Source organism: Poecilia reticulata, linkage group LG12 (genome assembly GCF_000633615.1).
Source record: "Poecilia reticulata strain Guanapo linkage group LG12, Guppy_female_1.0+MT, whole genome shotgun sequence".
In the NCBI taxonomy this organism is placed as follows: Eukaryota; Metazoa; Chordata; class Actinopteri; order Cyprinodontiformes; family Poeciliidae; genus Poecilia; species Poecilia reticulata.
This window is the reverse complement of record NC_024342.1, coordinates 9,536,634-9,552,820: the sequence shown is the minus strand read 5'-3', so window position 1 is coordinate 9,552,820 and position 16,187 is coordinate 9,536,634. Positions and strand designations below refer to the sequence as shown.

General features: G+C 37.5%; 1 protein-coding gene across 3 annotated transcripts in view; it reads left to right on the top strand.

The window, feature by feature from the left end:
• Positions 1-16,187, top strand: part of itga1 (integrin, alpha 1) — a 63,573-nt gene that overhangs the window by 13,654 nt on the left and 33,732 nt on the right. For all 3 annotated transcript variants that reach the window (XM_017307800.1, XM_017307801.1, XM_008423751.2), the window contains exons 2-9: positions 3,894-4,014; positions 7,576-7,685; positions 11,219-11,307; positions 12,358-12,472; positions 14,285-14,412; positions 14,699-14,847; positions 15,763-15,913; positions 16,009-16,183. In XM_017307800.1, the coding sequence (XP_017163289.1) occupies positions 3,894-4,014; positions 7,576-7,685; positions 11,219-11,307; positions 12,358-12,472; positions 14,285-14,412; positions 14,699-14,847; positions 15,763-15,913; positions 16,009-16,183 (1,038 nt within the window). The remainder of the gene's footprint in view (positions 1-3,893; positions 4,015-7,575; positions 7,686-11,218; positions 11,308-12,357; positions 12,473-14,284; positions 14,413-14,698; positions 14,848-15,762; positions 15,914-16,008; positions 16,184-16,187) is intronic.

Below are 16,187 nucleotides of genomic sequence, written 5' to 3'. Positions count from 1 at the left end.
GCAGCAATAAATTAACTTCTAGATAAACGCTTTGAATTGTGCTTACGACAGAAATGTTACACCAATGTTTCTGCCTCTTCAGGCTGGTGGATTAATTGACTGGTTTTTCAGTGCAACTGTTTGTAATTGATGCTTAATTTACACACAGCGAGAACAGCGATGTTTAGTTAAATGTTCTAAAATCACCACAGTAATTCAGTCAATAAATCAATCAATCAAATGTGTTACAATGTGTTAGGTGTTCTAATCAACGATACTGAAATATCTAGCAGATGACAATAAATTTAAAATAAAATATAATTCAAAATAATAATAATTTAAAAAATCCAGAGCGTGGCTAAAGCAGTTCTGGGCAAAATATTCTCCAAAAACAATTGGAACCTGAGTTTTCCCTGAAACCATTTCTCATTTCCTTTCAGGCAATCTTCACAGTGGAAGATCAGCTGACAGTGAGCATAATGTAAAGTTGATGTAGAAAAAAAACAAAAACAATAAAAGCTGTCTCAGCTGTTGTGGTTACTAGCACAGAAAGTGATAATGAGTATATGCAAATTTGGCCTGTTTGTCATTGTTTATAATGATCTTGGAGGCCTAATTAATATTTAAACACCTCTTGCAGAACTTAAAAAAAAGCAATCTTCCCTGTAGAGACTTCAGAATTACTACTTTCTTTTCTATAATTAGTGCAAGACGAGCAGAAAGGCCATGGTGGTGTGGACAGGCCATTTTAATGTACATCTGCTATCTGAGTTGCAGAGTGAGTTAGCTCTTGTATTGCATATTTTTTTGCAAGCACAGCTCAATATGACATAACTCCCACTCATGTAAGCTAAAGACCATATCTGTGTTGCGATTTCACCTAAAGCGCCACACACTACCTTCAGTTATTCACACATTCACACCTATGCTGAAGGTGACCAGCAGCTTAAAATATTTTCTTTCCTCTTTTCTGTTGTCCTCATGTTGAGCTTTAGATGCTCTGCGTAGCTGCTTGATGCTCTGCTGTGGTGCAATCGAAACTGAGCTCATATGCAAAACAAACCAGAGTTTTTCAGCCTTTTTGGTTGAGACAAAGTGCTACAGTTTATGTAGACTTGCATCTCAGAACCAGATCCTGCCGTCAAGGGTAAAAATTTAGAGCTTCTTTTTGACATGACGTGACTTTGACCAAATTATTTTTAGTGTACATCAGACGTTTTCTCAGAAATTGCGGGTTGAAATGTATTTCCTACGAAATTGCTAAATTTAAATAGCAAAAACCATTTTGCTTCAAGACTGAGTTCAAAGAAAGAACAATGACACTATTTAGGAACACGCTCATTAAACACATTCTCCTGTAAACATCCTGTTTTAGCACATTAGCAAGCTTACATTTAAGCACAAATGGAAATTACTGCTATAATGTGATTGCTGTAGCTTAGCTAGTGACCTAAAGTCCAAAAAACAATTGGATAAATGGACGTTTTTCCTCAGATCAAAACAGTCGTTTTCTCAAGACAAGTTGCATTTATCATCTTAGCATCAAGAATATCTGTTCAAAACAAGTTGGACAGGTGTGGTTAGCATGGGACTCACACAGTTCATATTTTCTCATGTGCTCAAATATGAGACCTTATTGTAGTCCAGGAACTGCAGTACCAGTGTATATGTCTGTGTTTATAAAAATTGTTGGCTCTTCATGTTTTTAGCCAAATTCTGAGACAATTTCCATCTTCAAACAGAAAAGCTCCCTTGTTGATTTTTTTTTGGGCAGAGTTTGGAATTGCTCTCAAACAAAGCTGGTTTTAATTTAATTGGACATAGTGAGGTGGCACCAAGGACAACAAAATGAAAACGACAGGCACCTAAAGTGTGCCAGGGGATAGAGGACATTTTTCTGTAATTTACTTTTCAGGACAGCTCAACTGTGATGTGCACTTGAGCTCAGTGCTCAAAATGAAAAAAATAAAAAGACCTGACTGGCCTGGAGCCATTTTAAATCAGCTAAATTAGCCGTGTATCTTGCACTATCCATGTGTGTATGGATGTGTGCCTTTAGAGTTTAGGGGATCTCTGTAATTAAGTTAATAGGGACAGGAAATGGATCTCTGGGAGGGAGTCACAGAGGAACAACAGAAAGGATGGAGAATGGAAACAGTGGAGATAATTCATCTTGGCAGAGATTCCTTCATGTAAAAACTGGGAATGGAGAAGGTACAATAGTAACTGAAATCGACACATTATTTTTTTCCTAACTTTTCTGTTTGTTTTTCACTCACTATTACAAAGATGATAGGAAATAATAAATATTCAAATGAATGAAGATTAGCAGTTTTATCTGAAAGGATATCCTTAAGCATTAACATGAGCCAAGTTTCACCACATTCAAAACAAACTACAACCTCAGGGCTTCCTTGCTGTGAGGATAATTCATGTTAGCACAATAACTATCATACCTAATAGACAAATAGAACAGAATTATCCTTTATTGTCCCACATCTTCTGTGTAATGGCAACAAAGTGACATCCTTTAAATTCACACATAGATAAAAATGTCAAATATATGTTTAAGAATATCAAATTTTACAGTAAGGTCAAAATTTTAAGATATGCGGTTATTAAAACTAGCATACACCAATCCAAAAGACTGCTGATTGTTTTGGCAATATAGTTCAGGAGTGTAAAATACAACTGTTGTTAAACTGTGATCTGAAGCGTTTATGAAGCTCAGGGTCTTTGTTTTCTGCAGATAACTTGGGTTTGCTGGTGTTTTTCAACCACAGCTATTGGTGTCCAACAGAGAGGGTTGTATTCGAGAGTTAATTTGTAAACTGAGGTTGCTTTTGGAGATTTTCCGCCATGTTTCACTTTTGTCTGGAAATGCCTTGGGATCCAACAGAATGTGCTTGAGAGAGAGAAACACAGATGGGTCTCCATTCTGGACCCTGTGGCCAGGATGAACCTTAATGTGTTGCTTTCTTTCTTATCTTTAAACGAGGTTTATTTTCTTTTTAGAGTTTTTGCTAATTTTGTTCAGATCAGAGCAATGAATCAACTGACCAAACAGCCACCATCATCACGCTTCAAGCTGCTGAAAGATCTATAATTACACAGGTCCAGACATTACATCATACTTCTCTGCAGCTTTTGGGTCAAACGCATGAACAAAAGGATCCCCATCAAAAGACAAACAGCTGCTTGTGTTTGTGTCTCCATGTATGTGGTCCGTGTTCTGCTTGTTTCCTCTTGTTCTTCCACATCGTGCTGCTTCTTCACAAGTCTCAGAATTAAATCGATTATCCTGGAGGAATTCACTGGCACAGTAAGCATAAAGAGTGTCATTGTAGCAGAGGCCCAAAGAAACGTGGTGGGATTAATATAGTCTCTGTGATATGTTCAGACGGAACCAGACAGAACGGAGAGCAGAGAAGAAGACATTGTCCCGCACGTCCGCCTGAACTCTGACCAATATGCTTCGCTCTGGTGTATGAAATTCCTCCAAACTCCTCCAGAATGACCGAATGTGTGCATAAGCATGCATGCGTATGCGTAGGGTTTATCTGTGTGGCTCTTGTCTCATAATTTCAACGCTGCCGTGTCTGAATGACGGCAGAGTTTGACATTTGAATTTAGAATTTCTCCAACATAGCTATCTCGTTTATTTTTCATTTCCGAGTCGCATCTTTAGTGATTTAGAGACATGTCCTGTGAATGTTTGACTGTCTGAAAGGGAAAAAAAACAACAACAAAAAAATCTCATGTGCACTTCTCTTAGATTTCAGTCAGTTTATTTAATATAAACTCACTAGAGCTCTGCAGTAGACTAAAATAACTAATTATGTCTTTCAGCTGTAAATGATCCTATTACATCTGACCTTTTGCCTTCCTTTTTTTTTTTGTTTTTGTCCTTGCAGTGCTGCTGACATGCGTGTTGTCCTTCAACGTGGACCAGAAGAATAGTTTGTCCTTCAGCGGTCCTCTGGACGACATGTTTGGCTACACTGTCCAGCAGTTTGAGAACAGCGAGGGGAAATGGTGAGCTTCATGTTTGATCATCTGTACTTCACTGTTCAGTCAAAATCAACATGCAACTCTGGATATCTTAATCTCCTTGTTATTATTATAATTTCCTCATCAAGCACATTAAATATAGTACAATGCTTTTTTCTAAACAATACTTAAAAAGATCATTATTTACCAAATGATTCAAACTTGGCACTTTTAATAGCCTTTTGATTCAACGTTTAAAGCAGATTTGCATTAAAAGTGTCATTATTTACCGAATGACACTTCATGACAACAGTCATAAACGTTCATAAAGACTCGTTCATGTTCATGACAGGTGTTATGTCATGTTTATGAAGGTGTCATATCGGTCTTATGCATACCCCTTCAAATAAAGTGTAACCAAAAGACCTTTAAATTCCTCTGTAAATTTTAATAAAGCAATTAATTATAGAAACCGGCAAAGTAGGAGTCAACAACATGGTGAGATTGATTACTGAGGCCTTCAGAAAGAAGGTTCCAGGAGTTTATGAGTCTAATTAGGGATTTAAGGAGGCCTGAAAAAAAAATTGAAATCAGCCATTCAAACATGCGGCAATTGGAGGACGTTCAAAACTGCCAACAAGCCCGGGTCTGGCAAGTGAATTTGCACTGAAAGCAAACTGCAGGATGATAAAATCTCACAAAGACTGAATGTTGTTAATAAAAAAACTACCGTAAGCACTGTTGAGGTGGAAATTACTTATTCGGGTGAGCCCTTACAAAACCTGCGAACGGGTCAGAGTAAAAGTAGTTTCAGAGTCGACGAGTTGCTTTTATACCAAGAAAAAAAAGAATCATAAACATATGAGAGACAGTGTGGCTCCCTTGCAGCTGCAGAAAACAACATCTCCAGGACAGCTAGCCTTGGGTGTGCAGCTCAGACCGGTTCATTCGGTGAAAGTTCAGAAGCATTAAAACAAAAACGCAACGTGACGTGACTATCAGATTAATAAAGCCATCAGATATTAGCCCTGTAATACAATCTGGCACCACAATGAGAAGGCCACAGGAAGTTTGGAGGTCTGAAGCTGTTGATTCTGCAGAAAGTTGGTGACCTCGGTGCACCATGTGCCTCAGTATCCCAGATCATGTAATTTTATACACTGGTGGCCTTGGAAGTGATTGGAACACCTGAATTTAGTTACTTGATAGGTGACCCTATTTTTTTGTAAAATAGAGCATTTATTTAAAAAAAAGATTGAATGCAATTATCGCATAATGCTTAGGACCAGAGTTGCCTGAGTAAAGTTCAAGGTGTTCTAATGTAACCTATTTGTTTTATCGTGAAAAAACATTTTGTGTGTGTGTGTGGGGGGGGGCGGTCTGTGTGTGTGTGGCTCTATTTTTTCACTTTGTCACATTAGATGCTGCAGCAAAATAAAATAGCATTTTAAGTCCACTCCATAGTTGCAAAGTGCAAAAATTTAGTATTAAACTCCAAATAAATGTCCTGAAATCCACTGAAGAGACGGCGTTAATAGATTAATGTACTCTAAAAGGTATTTCTTTGAATCATACTCATTGTTAGAGGAACTATTGATACTGATCAATAACAAAACTTTATACTGAAAATTTAAAAAAACAAAACAGACATTGATCATTAGTAAGACTACTGTTTCAGGAGTTAGTTTTTTTTTCTTGTAGAAAATATATTGAATCTGTAATAAATTAATGGCAAGGAACAACAGTTCTGATGGTCCTAATTATTCATGTTGCTCTGTTATTGTTCTGTAATCTTGAGAAATTATGTATTTTGAGGAACTGAAGGGGATCTGTGCAAAAAATGCTCAGGCATAGCGTTTTATTTCACCTGGGTAATTCCCTAATTTAATTTAATTAAGTTCTGAAATGGCTAAGGATGTAAAATACTCTAATTAACGTGCAAAAATAAGCGAGAGGGAGCACAACAACTGCTGTAATAGGGATTCTTGCCTTTATTGACTGAAACCATAAATTGCTCAATATATTCAGTGTATTTACACTGAAACCAAACATCCCTGACTGCCTGCTGCTGCATTAACTTGTGAAAACACTTATAAAGCCTTGTTGCTTACTCATTAGTGTGTTATAAATTGGTTCCTTATTTCTATATCTCGTCTTTAGTTGCACCGGGCTTTACTAGTTGAGATTGCTTCTTTCCAACCTTTTGCAAAGCCACATTTGATCTCAGATTAGACGTACCTGGTTCTGTTGCACAACGTGGAGCTCCATAAAGCTCATGTGATATAAGTTACTCTAATTCACTCACTGCTAATCGGTGGAGTCAGCTGGGCCTGTAACCATGTAATTTTGGTTTTAAGCCATTGGGAAAAGAATCAGTCAAAGTCCCAGTGAAAAGAAATTGAACCCAGAGAGAAAAAACGGGGGTGAAGAAGCTGGAGTGCAGACCAGAGAGACGCTGGATGATTGAGACGAGAACTGCAGACTTTGTGTTTAACAAACTTCACAATCACATGGCGATTTAGCACAAATATCGCCATGACTGGGAGGCGACTAACTAGCTGCAGATGTAGCCACCAGTTCTCCGCCCTCGGTGGTGATGAAAACTAAAGCATCCGCACAAATGCAGCACGATGTGGCATGATCATAATTCAGCGCGCTGCAGCTTTGGTTCGCCATCAGTTTCATATTGTTCAGAGGTGTTGCAATAAATCCTAGGAATATGTTGCATTGCTGTTTAGTCAACCAAATAAAATGTTGCAAGACAGTTTCAAGAAACACTTTTTACTTGTTCCTGCAGAAATTTGATGTCAGCAAAAAAGCCAAATCTGACCCAAAAGACTGTTTGAAACATTTTTGATGTCATAATTGTTCACTCGACATGTGCTAACAGCTGGACTTAGAGAAAACCTGCGGAGTGGCGTAAATCATTATGTCATGGTGTTTCTCACAAGCAGATGGCAGTCCGAGTCCCTTGTTGTTGCGCTTCGTTGCTCGTTTTAAATGACCCCATCAGAGTCGAGGAATGTTAATAAGCCTAAGTGTTCAGAGGAAGGCAGATGACCGCCTGTTTTTAGCATCAGTTTACTGACGGGGTGGCAGGATTTCGTGTAACACACACACACACACACACATGCACACGCGTATCGTTGACACAGTTGGGCACCCTGACCTTAAATAGCAGAAACAGGCGCTCAGAAAGAGCAGCACTGCTCCGTTCAGCAAACAGCTGCAACATCTTAACTGAATTTAGTGATGTAAAAACTAAATGGAATGATTTTTTTTTTGTTAGCTTAAAGTGATAATACCGTTAATTAACATAAGTCGCTTAGGCCAATCATGATAAACTTTAAGAGCTTTCCAAGTCAAGCCGACCCTAATATTTATGCTTAATTTAACAATAAAAGTATAATTAATCCAGGTTTAAACTATTGTTAATAGCTGTGGACCGCACAGTAAGTCCTTTAAACCTGCCAACTCCAGGAATTGCTGTAATAGTACGTGTGTTCTGCTTATTATCATAATTGTAAAAATCAGCACGTTTTCCTGTTGCTTTTGGCTGTAGTTTCACTCAGCCAACAGCCTAATCTTTTTCTTTCTTTTCCTCAGGGTTCTGATTGGATCGCCGCATTCAGGCCAGCCTGCCAGAAGGACGGGAGATGTTTACAAATGTCCTGTTGGACGGGGGGACAATACCTGCATCAAACTGGAGCTGCCAAGTAAGAATAACACATTTTTGCTTTTACGTTAATTATGCAATACAAAGGTACATGAAGCCTTAAGGGGTACTAGGGTCCAACAGGGGAACTGGACCCTGTAGAACTGGTTCTGGCCCCTGACATTGCTCCTGTACTGAAGAGATGATACTAAATTCATTACTTTTATAGTTTTTAAAGGAATGCTAAAGTTTGCCATAATACTTTTCCTTAAGTTGAAAGTTTGAATGAGATGAAATTAAAAGTAAGTACTTTAAACCTGCCAACTAAAGGAATTGCTGTAATAGTACGTGTGTTCTGCTTATAATTAATCCAGGTTTAAACTATTGTTAATAGCTGTGGGGCATAGACCATCACTTTCCCTTCTCCACCTATTGCTGTGCACTGCTGGTCAGTCGGCTGAAAGAATCTTATACTGGCCAATGCCTATAGGCCGTATTTTCACAATGGCTATGCTAAATGGTAAGTGTTCTGTACTTGTGTAGCACTTTATCTAGTTCAAAACGCTTCACGCGACTCACAGATTCACACAATGATAATGGTGAGCTATATTGTAGCCACAGCTGCCCTGGGCAGACAATTTACACCACCATCAGGCAATTTTTATATGAATTGTCCAGCTTAAGAACATAAAAATGACTGAGATCATTATACTAGAGTTAAGAATATCACATGAATTGTTGTAAGCTTGACAATTTCATACCTTCTTAATATGTCTTTAAACTTTTCTCAGTACTATAACATAGTAGTTTGTAAGTGAAAGGGTGTAAGAGTGTAATTATTTTTAGGAATAATAAATGAAAATCTTACAGATCTTAAATTGCATTTGAACCCGTTGTATCAGGTCTACATTGTGAGTCACATGATAACTACAGATTATGCTGCCTGATAAAAGGATTTGGTTTGATTTAATAAAGATGTTTGTTTCTACCTCAAGGCTGAGCATATTAAAGACAATAAAAATCAGTTAGTTGTTAAAACAAATCTCTGTTGTACAGAAGCTTTCATGGTACTGAAAACGACTTGAGTGAACCAAATTACATTTAGATCAAAAGATAAAGGAAACAACTCAAATTCTTAACTAAAATGAGCTTTGGGGCTTTTTCCCGTTTCTGGTCTTTATCCCTTGTTCATCAAATAACATCCACAACGTCCTTCTCTGAAATTGTTTATACCAATCTATTAAAAAAAGATTGGTAAGTAAATGTAATGTTTGTGTGCTCATTTGGCTCTTTTTGTGTGCAATACCTTAAAATATTCTGCTTAGAGTAACTGCTAATCTGATTGGGTTTTGACGTTGCTACATGTGAACAGGAAGACGGACGATAAACAAGGTTTTAATGTTTCATCCTTCCAAGTTATCGTAATTATGCAGATAAACGAGACTTATCTGCTACACAGCACGTAACATTTCCTTTGCAAGTTGTCCATCTTTGTGTTGACATCTGTACAGGGAGGAAGAGGAGCTGCACACTGGAACTGGTCACTAGAGTGGCTCAGGTCTCTGGTCAGTGGCTCAGACATGTTTATTTATTAAAAACTCAATAAATCATTTGGAATTGAATTAGCTTTGCACTTTCAGACAGACTAATCAGAGACACACTTGGATTCCCCCCCGCCCCCCTTATTTTTATATTATAAACTGAATTTTCTTTTAAAGTGACACATCAACCACAGCTTGGATCTGTGTTGATATTTCTTCAGCATGCCCGTTCCATCACCATGAGCTGTCAGTCAGCTTGTCGCTCTGAGCGTTTTTTTACTAATGACACACAGCAGTCCCACTTTGCCAGCTCTGTCTCCACATTGGGTTTATAGTTTTCCCAGCACAGACGATAAAGCCCAAACCATAATGAGGCATAAGGTTAAACTGTGCGGTTGATGTGTTGTAATCTTGAACCACCCCTTCCATCCAAACAGTGAAATTGGAAAGTGGTTTTGCCACGATCATTAAGCGTGATGAAATACTGCCAAGAAGTCACCCGACACCCATGTTTTTTTAGACAGACTTGATTATGGTATGTTTAAAAAGGTGATTTATGGTGTATATATTGGATAGAATAGAATAATTATGTAGGTTATTTGTGCATACATGCATAAATAACTAGTCAAAACATTATTAATGCCTTATCACGAGTTCTGTCCAAATGATACATTCTTTCTCTATCTCACTTATAATTGGGGACATTCAAAGAAGCAAGGAATTTCTGTATATTTCTCAGAATTATTGACACATTATAAAATATTATATTTATTATTAAGTACACTAAAGTCTGTTTCCTAAATCAAAATGTGTAAAAGAGGCACACAAAAAAAAAACTAATACAAAAAGCAAATACTAGCTCCTCTGTACTGCTATGGGGACTTAAACATTTTCTAAAGAGCAAACTGGGATTTCAAACTATTATCCAAGATGATTAAAGGTTTAATCTCCACTGAAGGATTTCTGCTTGCTTTAAAGTTCACTGAAAGGGTCCTGCCACCTGGACATGATTTTACCAACAGCAGAAAACCACCTCAGCTGATTAACACAGAGGAGGACATTACATGTGGTCTGGATCTTAATGTGTCACATCCTAGCACATTTATAGAACCATAGTTCCATAACCCATCCACCAGCTTGGTCGATGGGGAAAATTCATCATCATTTCACAAGTTATTTTACTTGGCATTGAATAAAAACATCTGTTTATTGGTGCATTTATTGTGTGTTCAACTAAATGTCTTAATTTAGTACTGTTTGGAATAACATCACCAATGGTTGTATTAGTATTTTCTACATTGGAGAGAATATTTCACAGCCTGTTTAAGACTGATTTGTTGTCTTTTTCAGATTTGTATCAGGCTTGCGGCACATCATCCACCTTCCTCTGCTCTCCTTCCTGTTGCATGTGAACATATGATGAGCCACAGGATGTGAATCAGTGTCGTTAATCATCAAAGATAATTAGGAATATAGGAACAGACGACTGATAAACAGATTTCTCATCCTTTTGTTTACCATATTGTCCAATCCAAAATATTCTCTGTGTAATTACAGTTTGCTCTTTGGAATAAACTGAAGGGTATTAAAGAAAGGCAAGATGCATATTTCTTCTCGTGAAAATCCCCTCCTGGGGAGCATCATTCAGAGTTAAATGGCATGCAAATGTGTTTGTGAGAGCATGTGAATCCCTCTGAAGAGAAAAAAAATCAAATCCAGATCATTCCCAAGTCAAGGAATTGGTTGCTAATTTTAGCCACATGTTGTGATTGCTTAATGATTCAACCGCCCCTCACCCCAGAACCTTTCCTTCCTACAACATCATCATCTGTTTTAACAGCAATAAGCTACACTTAGAGCTAACATAAACAGTGTTTAAAGCACATACATCGGTGACTATTATGTCTGCTGAACAGACAGAAGCCGTAGTCTTCCTGTGGGAAAATCCAGGAGAGGAATTTGTTCAGCTGTTCGTTTTCTGTGCTGAGTTCTGTTTGTCTCGTCGTGTTTATTCACTCAGCTTTTTTTTCTTTTCTTTTTTGCTCTTTTCCAGCAAACACAACTGTTCCCAACTTGCATGAAGTAAAGGAAAACATGACCATGGGAACCACTCTGGTGACCAATCCCACTGGGGGATTTATGGTAAGCAGGAAGTGTACATCTTCCACACAAAAGACTAAAATCATTTTATTTCCTCCTATGAAGTGTGTAAGTTGGCCCTTGAATGGCACAGTTTGCTCTATATTCCTCATGGAGACGCGCTGCCCTGGGAATGTAACGTGAAACTGTAAACCGACTGTACAGATGAAGAAACGGAACGTTTTGTGTAGAAGTGGAAAGCACTTCTGAGATTGTCAAGGCGTGAAAACCTCAAGCGTGTAGATGGGTATTTACATTGTGCATAATTTGCAGTGGACTTATTTTAATAAAATAAAGAAGAAATGAAAACAAATTTGTTTGTCTTAAGTAAGCACAGGATTAGATTCCAGGGGCAGAATGAAGGTTTATAAGGCATATATTTTAGATGTCGGCCTTACTATTGTTTATTTAAATATCTTGTAATTGGACAGAAATTTGTTGGACAGTGTTTTTTACACTGATGAATTCTGCAGCGGGAGATGAACTATGAGGACTTCCCAGGAGCTTATTGAAGTATGAAATGTCCTGGTTAGAAGGAATGATTTACCAGTTCTTGAGTTTAAAAAACATATTTTTCTGTTCTTATGAAGTATTTATAGGCTTTCGACAGTCATTAAGCTGAACTTCACAAAGTAGTGAAACAATTGTGGATCTCTTGCAATGCTCAAATATTATATACACAATAAAATATCAAGAACATTTTTGGAATATTTGTCATAATTAGACTACTGTAAAATGATTATTAATTATATTTTAAACTTTTGTGTACTTTTAGACCCCTGCATCTTTTTGTGTAGTTGTTGAGAATTTTCCAGCACTTCAACACAGCCTCTGTTTAGTCCATTTGAGTACTTCTTTCCTCTTGGGATCCTTGCTGTTGCTCTCCAGTAGCCCTGAACCTCCTTTCACCCATGACCTTATACTGATGGAAATGATAACCAGTCGTAAACCTGTGAGATCCTCTCTTTCACTGTCTCAGTTTATTTGTGTGTGTGTGTGTGTGTGTGTGTGTGTGTGTGTGTGTGTGTGTGTGTGTGACTTTTATCTCCACAGGCGTGTGGTCCTCAGTATGGCTACATGTGCGGCCAGCAACAGTACATCTCAGGAGTTTGTGCGAACGTCAGCCCGTCGTTCCAGATCCTCAACTCCATAGCTCCCGGAGTGCAAAGTACGCCGCTCGCCTGAGCCACACGCAGCCGCTCTGCGCAGAACATGACACATCTGTACGAATTATCTGGTCAGGATAAGTGATAAGAAGTATCTACCGATCATAGCGGTACCACCCAAGACCCCGGCATCAAACTCGCCCTCCCTTACCAGGAGGGGAAGATTAGAGCATTCTTCTTTAATGTAAACTTGTCTGCTACCTCGTATTCCTCTCTGACTTGGCCCAGCCCAAGTACTTCTGCTGCATTGTATGCCCAAGTTAGGAGACGGTTTACTGCACTATGTCTCCCTGGAAGGAAACAACCAGGAAAAAAAAAAAAAAAAAACGTAGTGTAAACAGAGGCCAGTCATAGCCTCTATCTGTTTGTCAGATTCTTTCAGGATCATTTTTCTTGCTATTCTTTTACTAGAAACAAATATATGGATGAATCATGTAGTGTTTAAAAGTAGATTTAACCCAGTAATCAACAGATCAGATCTTTAGCTCCAGATCCTTTCATTACTGCTCTAGAGCATTTGTGTTATTTTCACACGTTGTCCTCTACATTTGTGATTTCAATATAATTTATCAAGAACCTGTTAGAGAAAGTTGTGCATATTATTCACGTAACCAGAAAACGTTGCCTTGGATGTTTGTGACACAGCAGCTTAAAAACGAGAACTGGATGATCCGCAAAATCCATGTGCACTCACAGGCCACATTATTAGGTACAGGTTGTTGGCACCAATTGAACCTCATTTGCTGTCATGACTGAGTTCCTTATGGTTTATGTTTAATAAGATGTCACAAAACATTCCTCCGAGATTGACTGCGGAGGCTGATTGAGTAACACAAACTTATTGGTTGTTAAAAAATTAAATAAATACTATTTCAAGACAATTTGAGCTTTGTGGTGTGGCAAATTATCCTTCTGGAGTCAGCCACCAGAAGGCTGGTACAGCCGTAGAGTGATGGAGATTGTCAGTAATAATATTCAGGTTTAGATTTAGACAATGCATTGCCCACTTTCATGTCATTTATGCCATATTCTATACAAGTGTTAAAGTTGAAATCATTAGATTCAGGTGGGCCAGTAGAGCAGCCAATGTTTTTCCAATCTATGATCCTTCTTTCATGAGGCTGTTTGTGGTCTTCTGTTGCTGTTGTCCATTCGCTACAAGGTTGTAGCAAGGTATTTGTTGCCTTTCTATAATCTCTACCCAGTCTGTCCATTCTCCTGGATGTTTACTCGTTTTTGAATCAATTATTCTCAAAAATCCTCAATTTCTGAAATATTCAATACTTGAGTGCTGGGGTCAAAATCACTTTAATCTCTTTTCTTTCTCATTCTGATGCTGTTTCTTTAACACAAGTGAGTTATGCGAGGTGATGAAATGTGATTGGTTGACTATTTGCATTTGCAGTTGAACAGTTGTACCATTGCTGAGTGAGTGTATATGAGGAAATATTAGTAGTCCAAAGTGTCTATTCAGACCAGTAAAAAAGTATGTTGAACAGGAAATGTGAACTTTCAGAATCACTGTTAGTATAAAAATAAATAAAAAAGCATGTTTTGCATCTCCTGTAAAATATTGTGTTTTAGGCAATTCCTCCCCTCTAATATAATAGTTGTGCAACCCACATACACAGCTGTGTTTCTCATTCCAGCTATGTACTTTTTTGATAAGTTGCATGCCATTTTAAAGATCACTAGACAGGCTTTCCAATTATATAAAAAAACATCACCAATTGCCTTTTATATAGAAAAAAAACTGATTGAAAAATAATGTCCTTTACTTTTTTGACATTTCAATTTTGTGTTTTTTTTTTCAGATTGTACGAGCAATATGGACATTGTCTTTGTACTAGATGGATCAAACAGTATCTACCCATGGAAAAACATTGTTGACTTTCTTGTTCGTTTCTTGGAAAGAGTCCAGGTTGGACCCAAGCAGGCTCAGGTCAGTAATTTATCAGTACCAGTTGCTCTGGAAAAAGTCATTTGAATCTTTATTACAACTATCTTTGTATAGGCCACAGCAGAGAGTTTTCCACAGGTAGACACTAAAATATATTTTCATTTTGCTGCATTGTATTTGAAAGTCAGATTATTCACTGAAGATGAGGTCCTGTGTATACAAAACAATGTAGACAGGCTGCCTGGGACGAGCAGTCCAGGAAAGGAACATTTAGTAGGATAAAGAAAAACTGGAATAACATTTAATACAATATCTATATGTTTTCCAGGTGGGCATAGTGTCCTATGGTGAGGATGTGAAGCACCATGTCAACCTCAGCCAGTTTAACAACAACAAAGAGCTGCTTACGTTTGTCAAAAAAATTCCTCAGCACTTGGGGACAAAAACTCACACTTTCTTGGCCATTGACACTGCCAGGTACTCCGCACCAGCTGCACTTTTCATTTAAACTAATTCAATTCAGTTGCACTTGTCAGATGTTTTCACTGATTGTTACGTTCATCCCATTTAAATGTCTGTCAGAACTTAACTTCAAATGCAATGTTAATTCTGTGCAGAAATTCACATAGGATTAATTTAATTTGACAAATGTCATTGTTTTGTTTTTTTAAGTCAACATGTTTAGTTTCCAGCATAGGTAAATTTGTAGTTGATAGGCTTTGTAGCAATAAGCAGTGAGATGGGAGTTACCTTAAGAAATATTGGATAGTTTAAATAAAGGAAATTTGATTCTTATCAATTGTTTTACACTCAGTACTTTTATGTGCCATAAATCTGTCAGCTTAATAAATACAGTATTCATTTTTTAATGACTTTTAAACAACAAACACTAAAAATTAATTTAAAAAAATAGCATTGCTGTGAATTTTAAACACTTTTCACCAAAAATGTTACAACTTTCAAAAAGACTTCTCTTTGGACTGTTTTTAAGAGAGCTTTATGTTGCCAAAATTTACAAAACTGAAGTTGGCAACGTCGATTATAACAAGAAAACAGGTGGTGCACATAAGAAGATATCCCAGGGATTATTAACCAATGTTCAGACTCAAAGTCTAGTGTTACCAGAAGATGGTTAATTGTATATTTACAATTATATTATTTACTGTCATTGCGTTGGAGTGTGATTTCAAGGAATAAATATTCAAACATTTCAAACATGATTATCAGATCTTATCTTGTTTTCTCTTGTAGGAAACCAATCTATTGTGGTTCAGTTAATTTGTCCATTTCATTATGCAAATTGCCTGGTAACCTGCAATTCTCAGCTGATCTATAAAACCATGTAGAATTTCACACCTTACTGCTTTCATATTTAATTGTGTACTTACTTAGGAAGGAGGCCTTCACGCAAGAGAGAGGTGCAAGACCCGATGCAAAAAAAGTCATGGTGATTTTGACTGATGGAGAGTCACATGACTTCTACATGCAAGACGACGTCATTGGCGAGTGTGACCAGGATCGCATCGAGAGGTTTGGCATTGCTGTGAGTACAAAAGTTATATTTGCATTGTCAGACATTTCTGATCATTTAGTGTAAATTTGATGTATTTAAACAAGAAATAATTTTAACGTTTACAGGTTTTGGGATACTACAAACGTGAAAATAAAAGTGAAGAAGAGGTGAAGAAGTTTATTGATGAGATTAAGTCAATATCCAGTAAACCCACACAGGATCACTTCTTCAATGTGTCTGACGAGGTGTTCTTGGTGAATTTAGCGGATACGCTGGGAAGAAAGATTTTTGCCCTGGAAGGTAA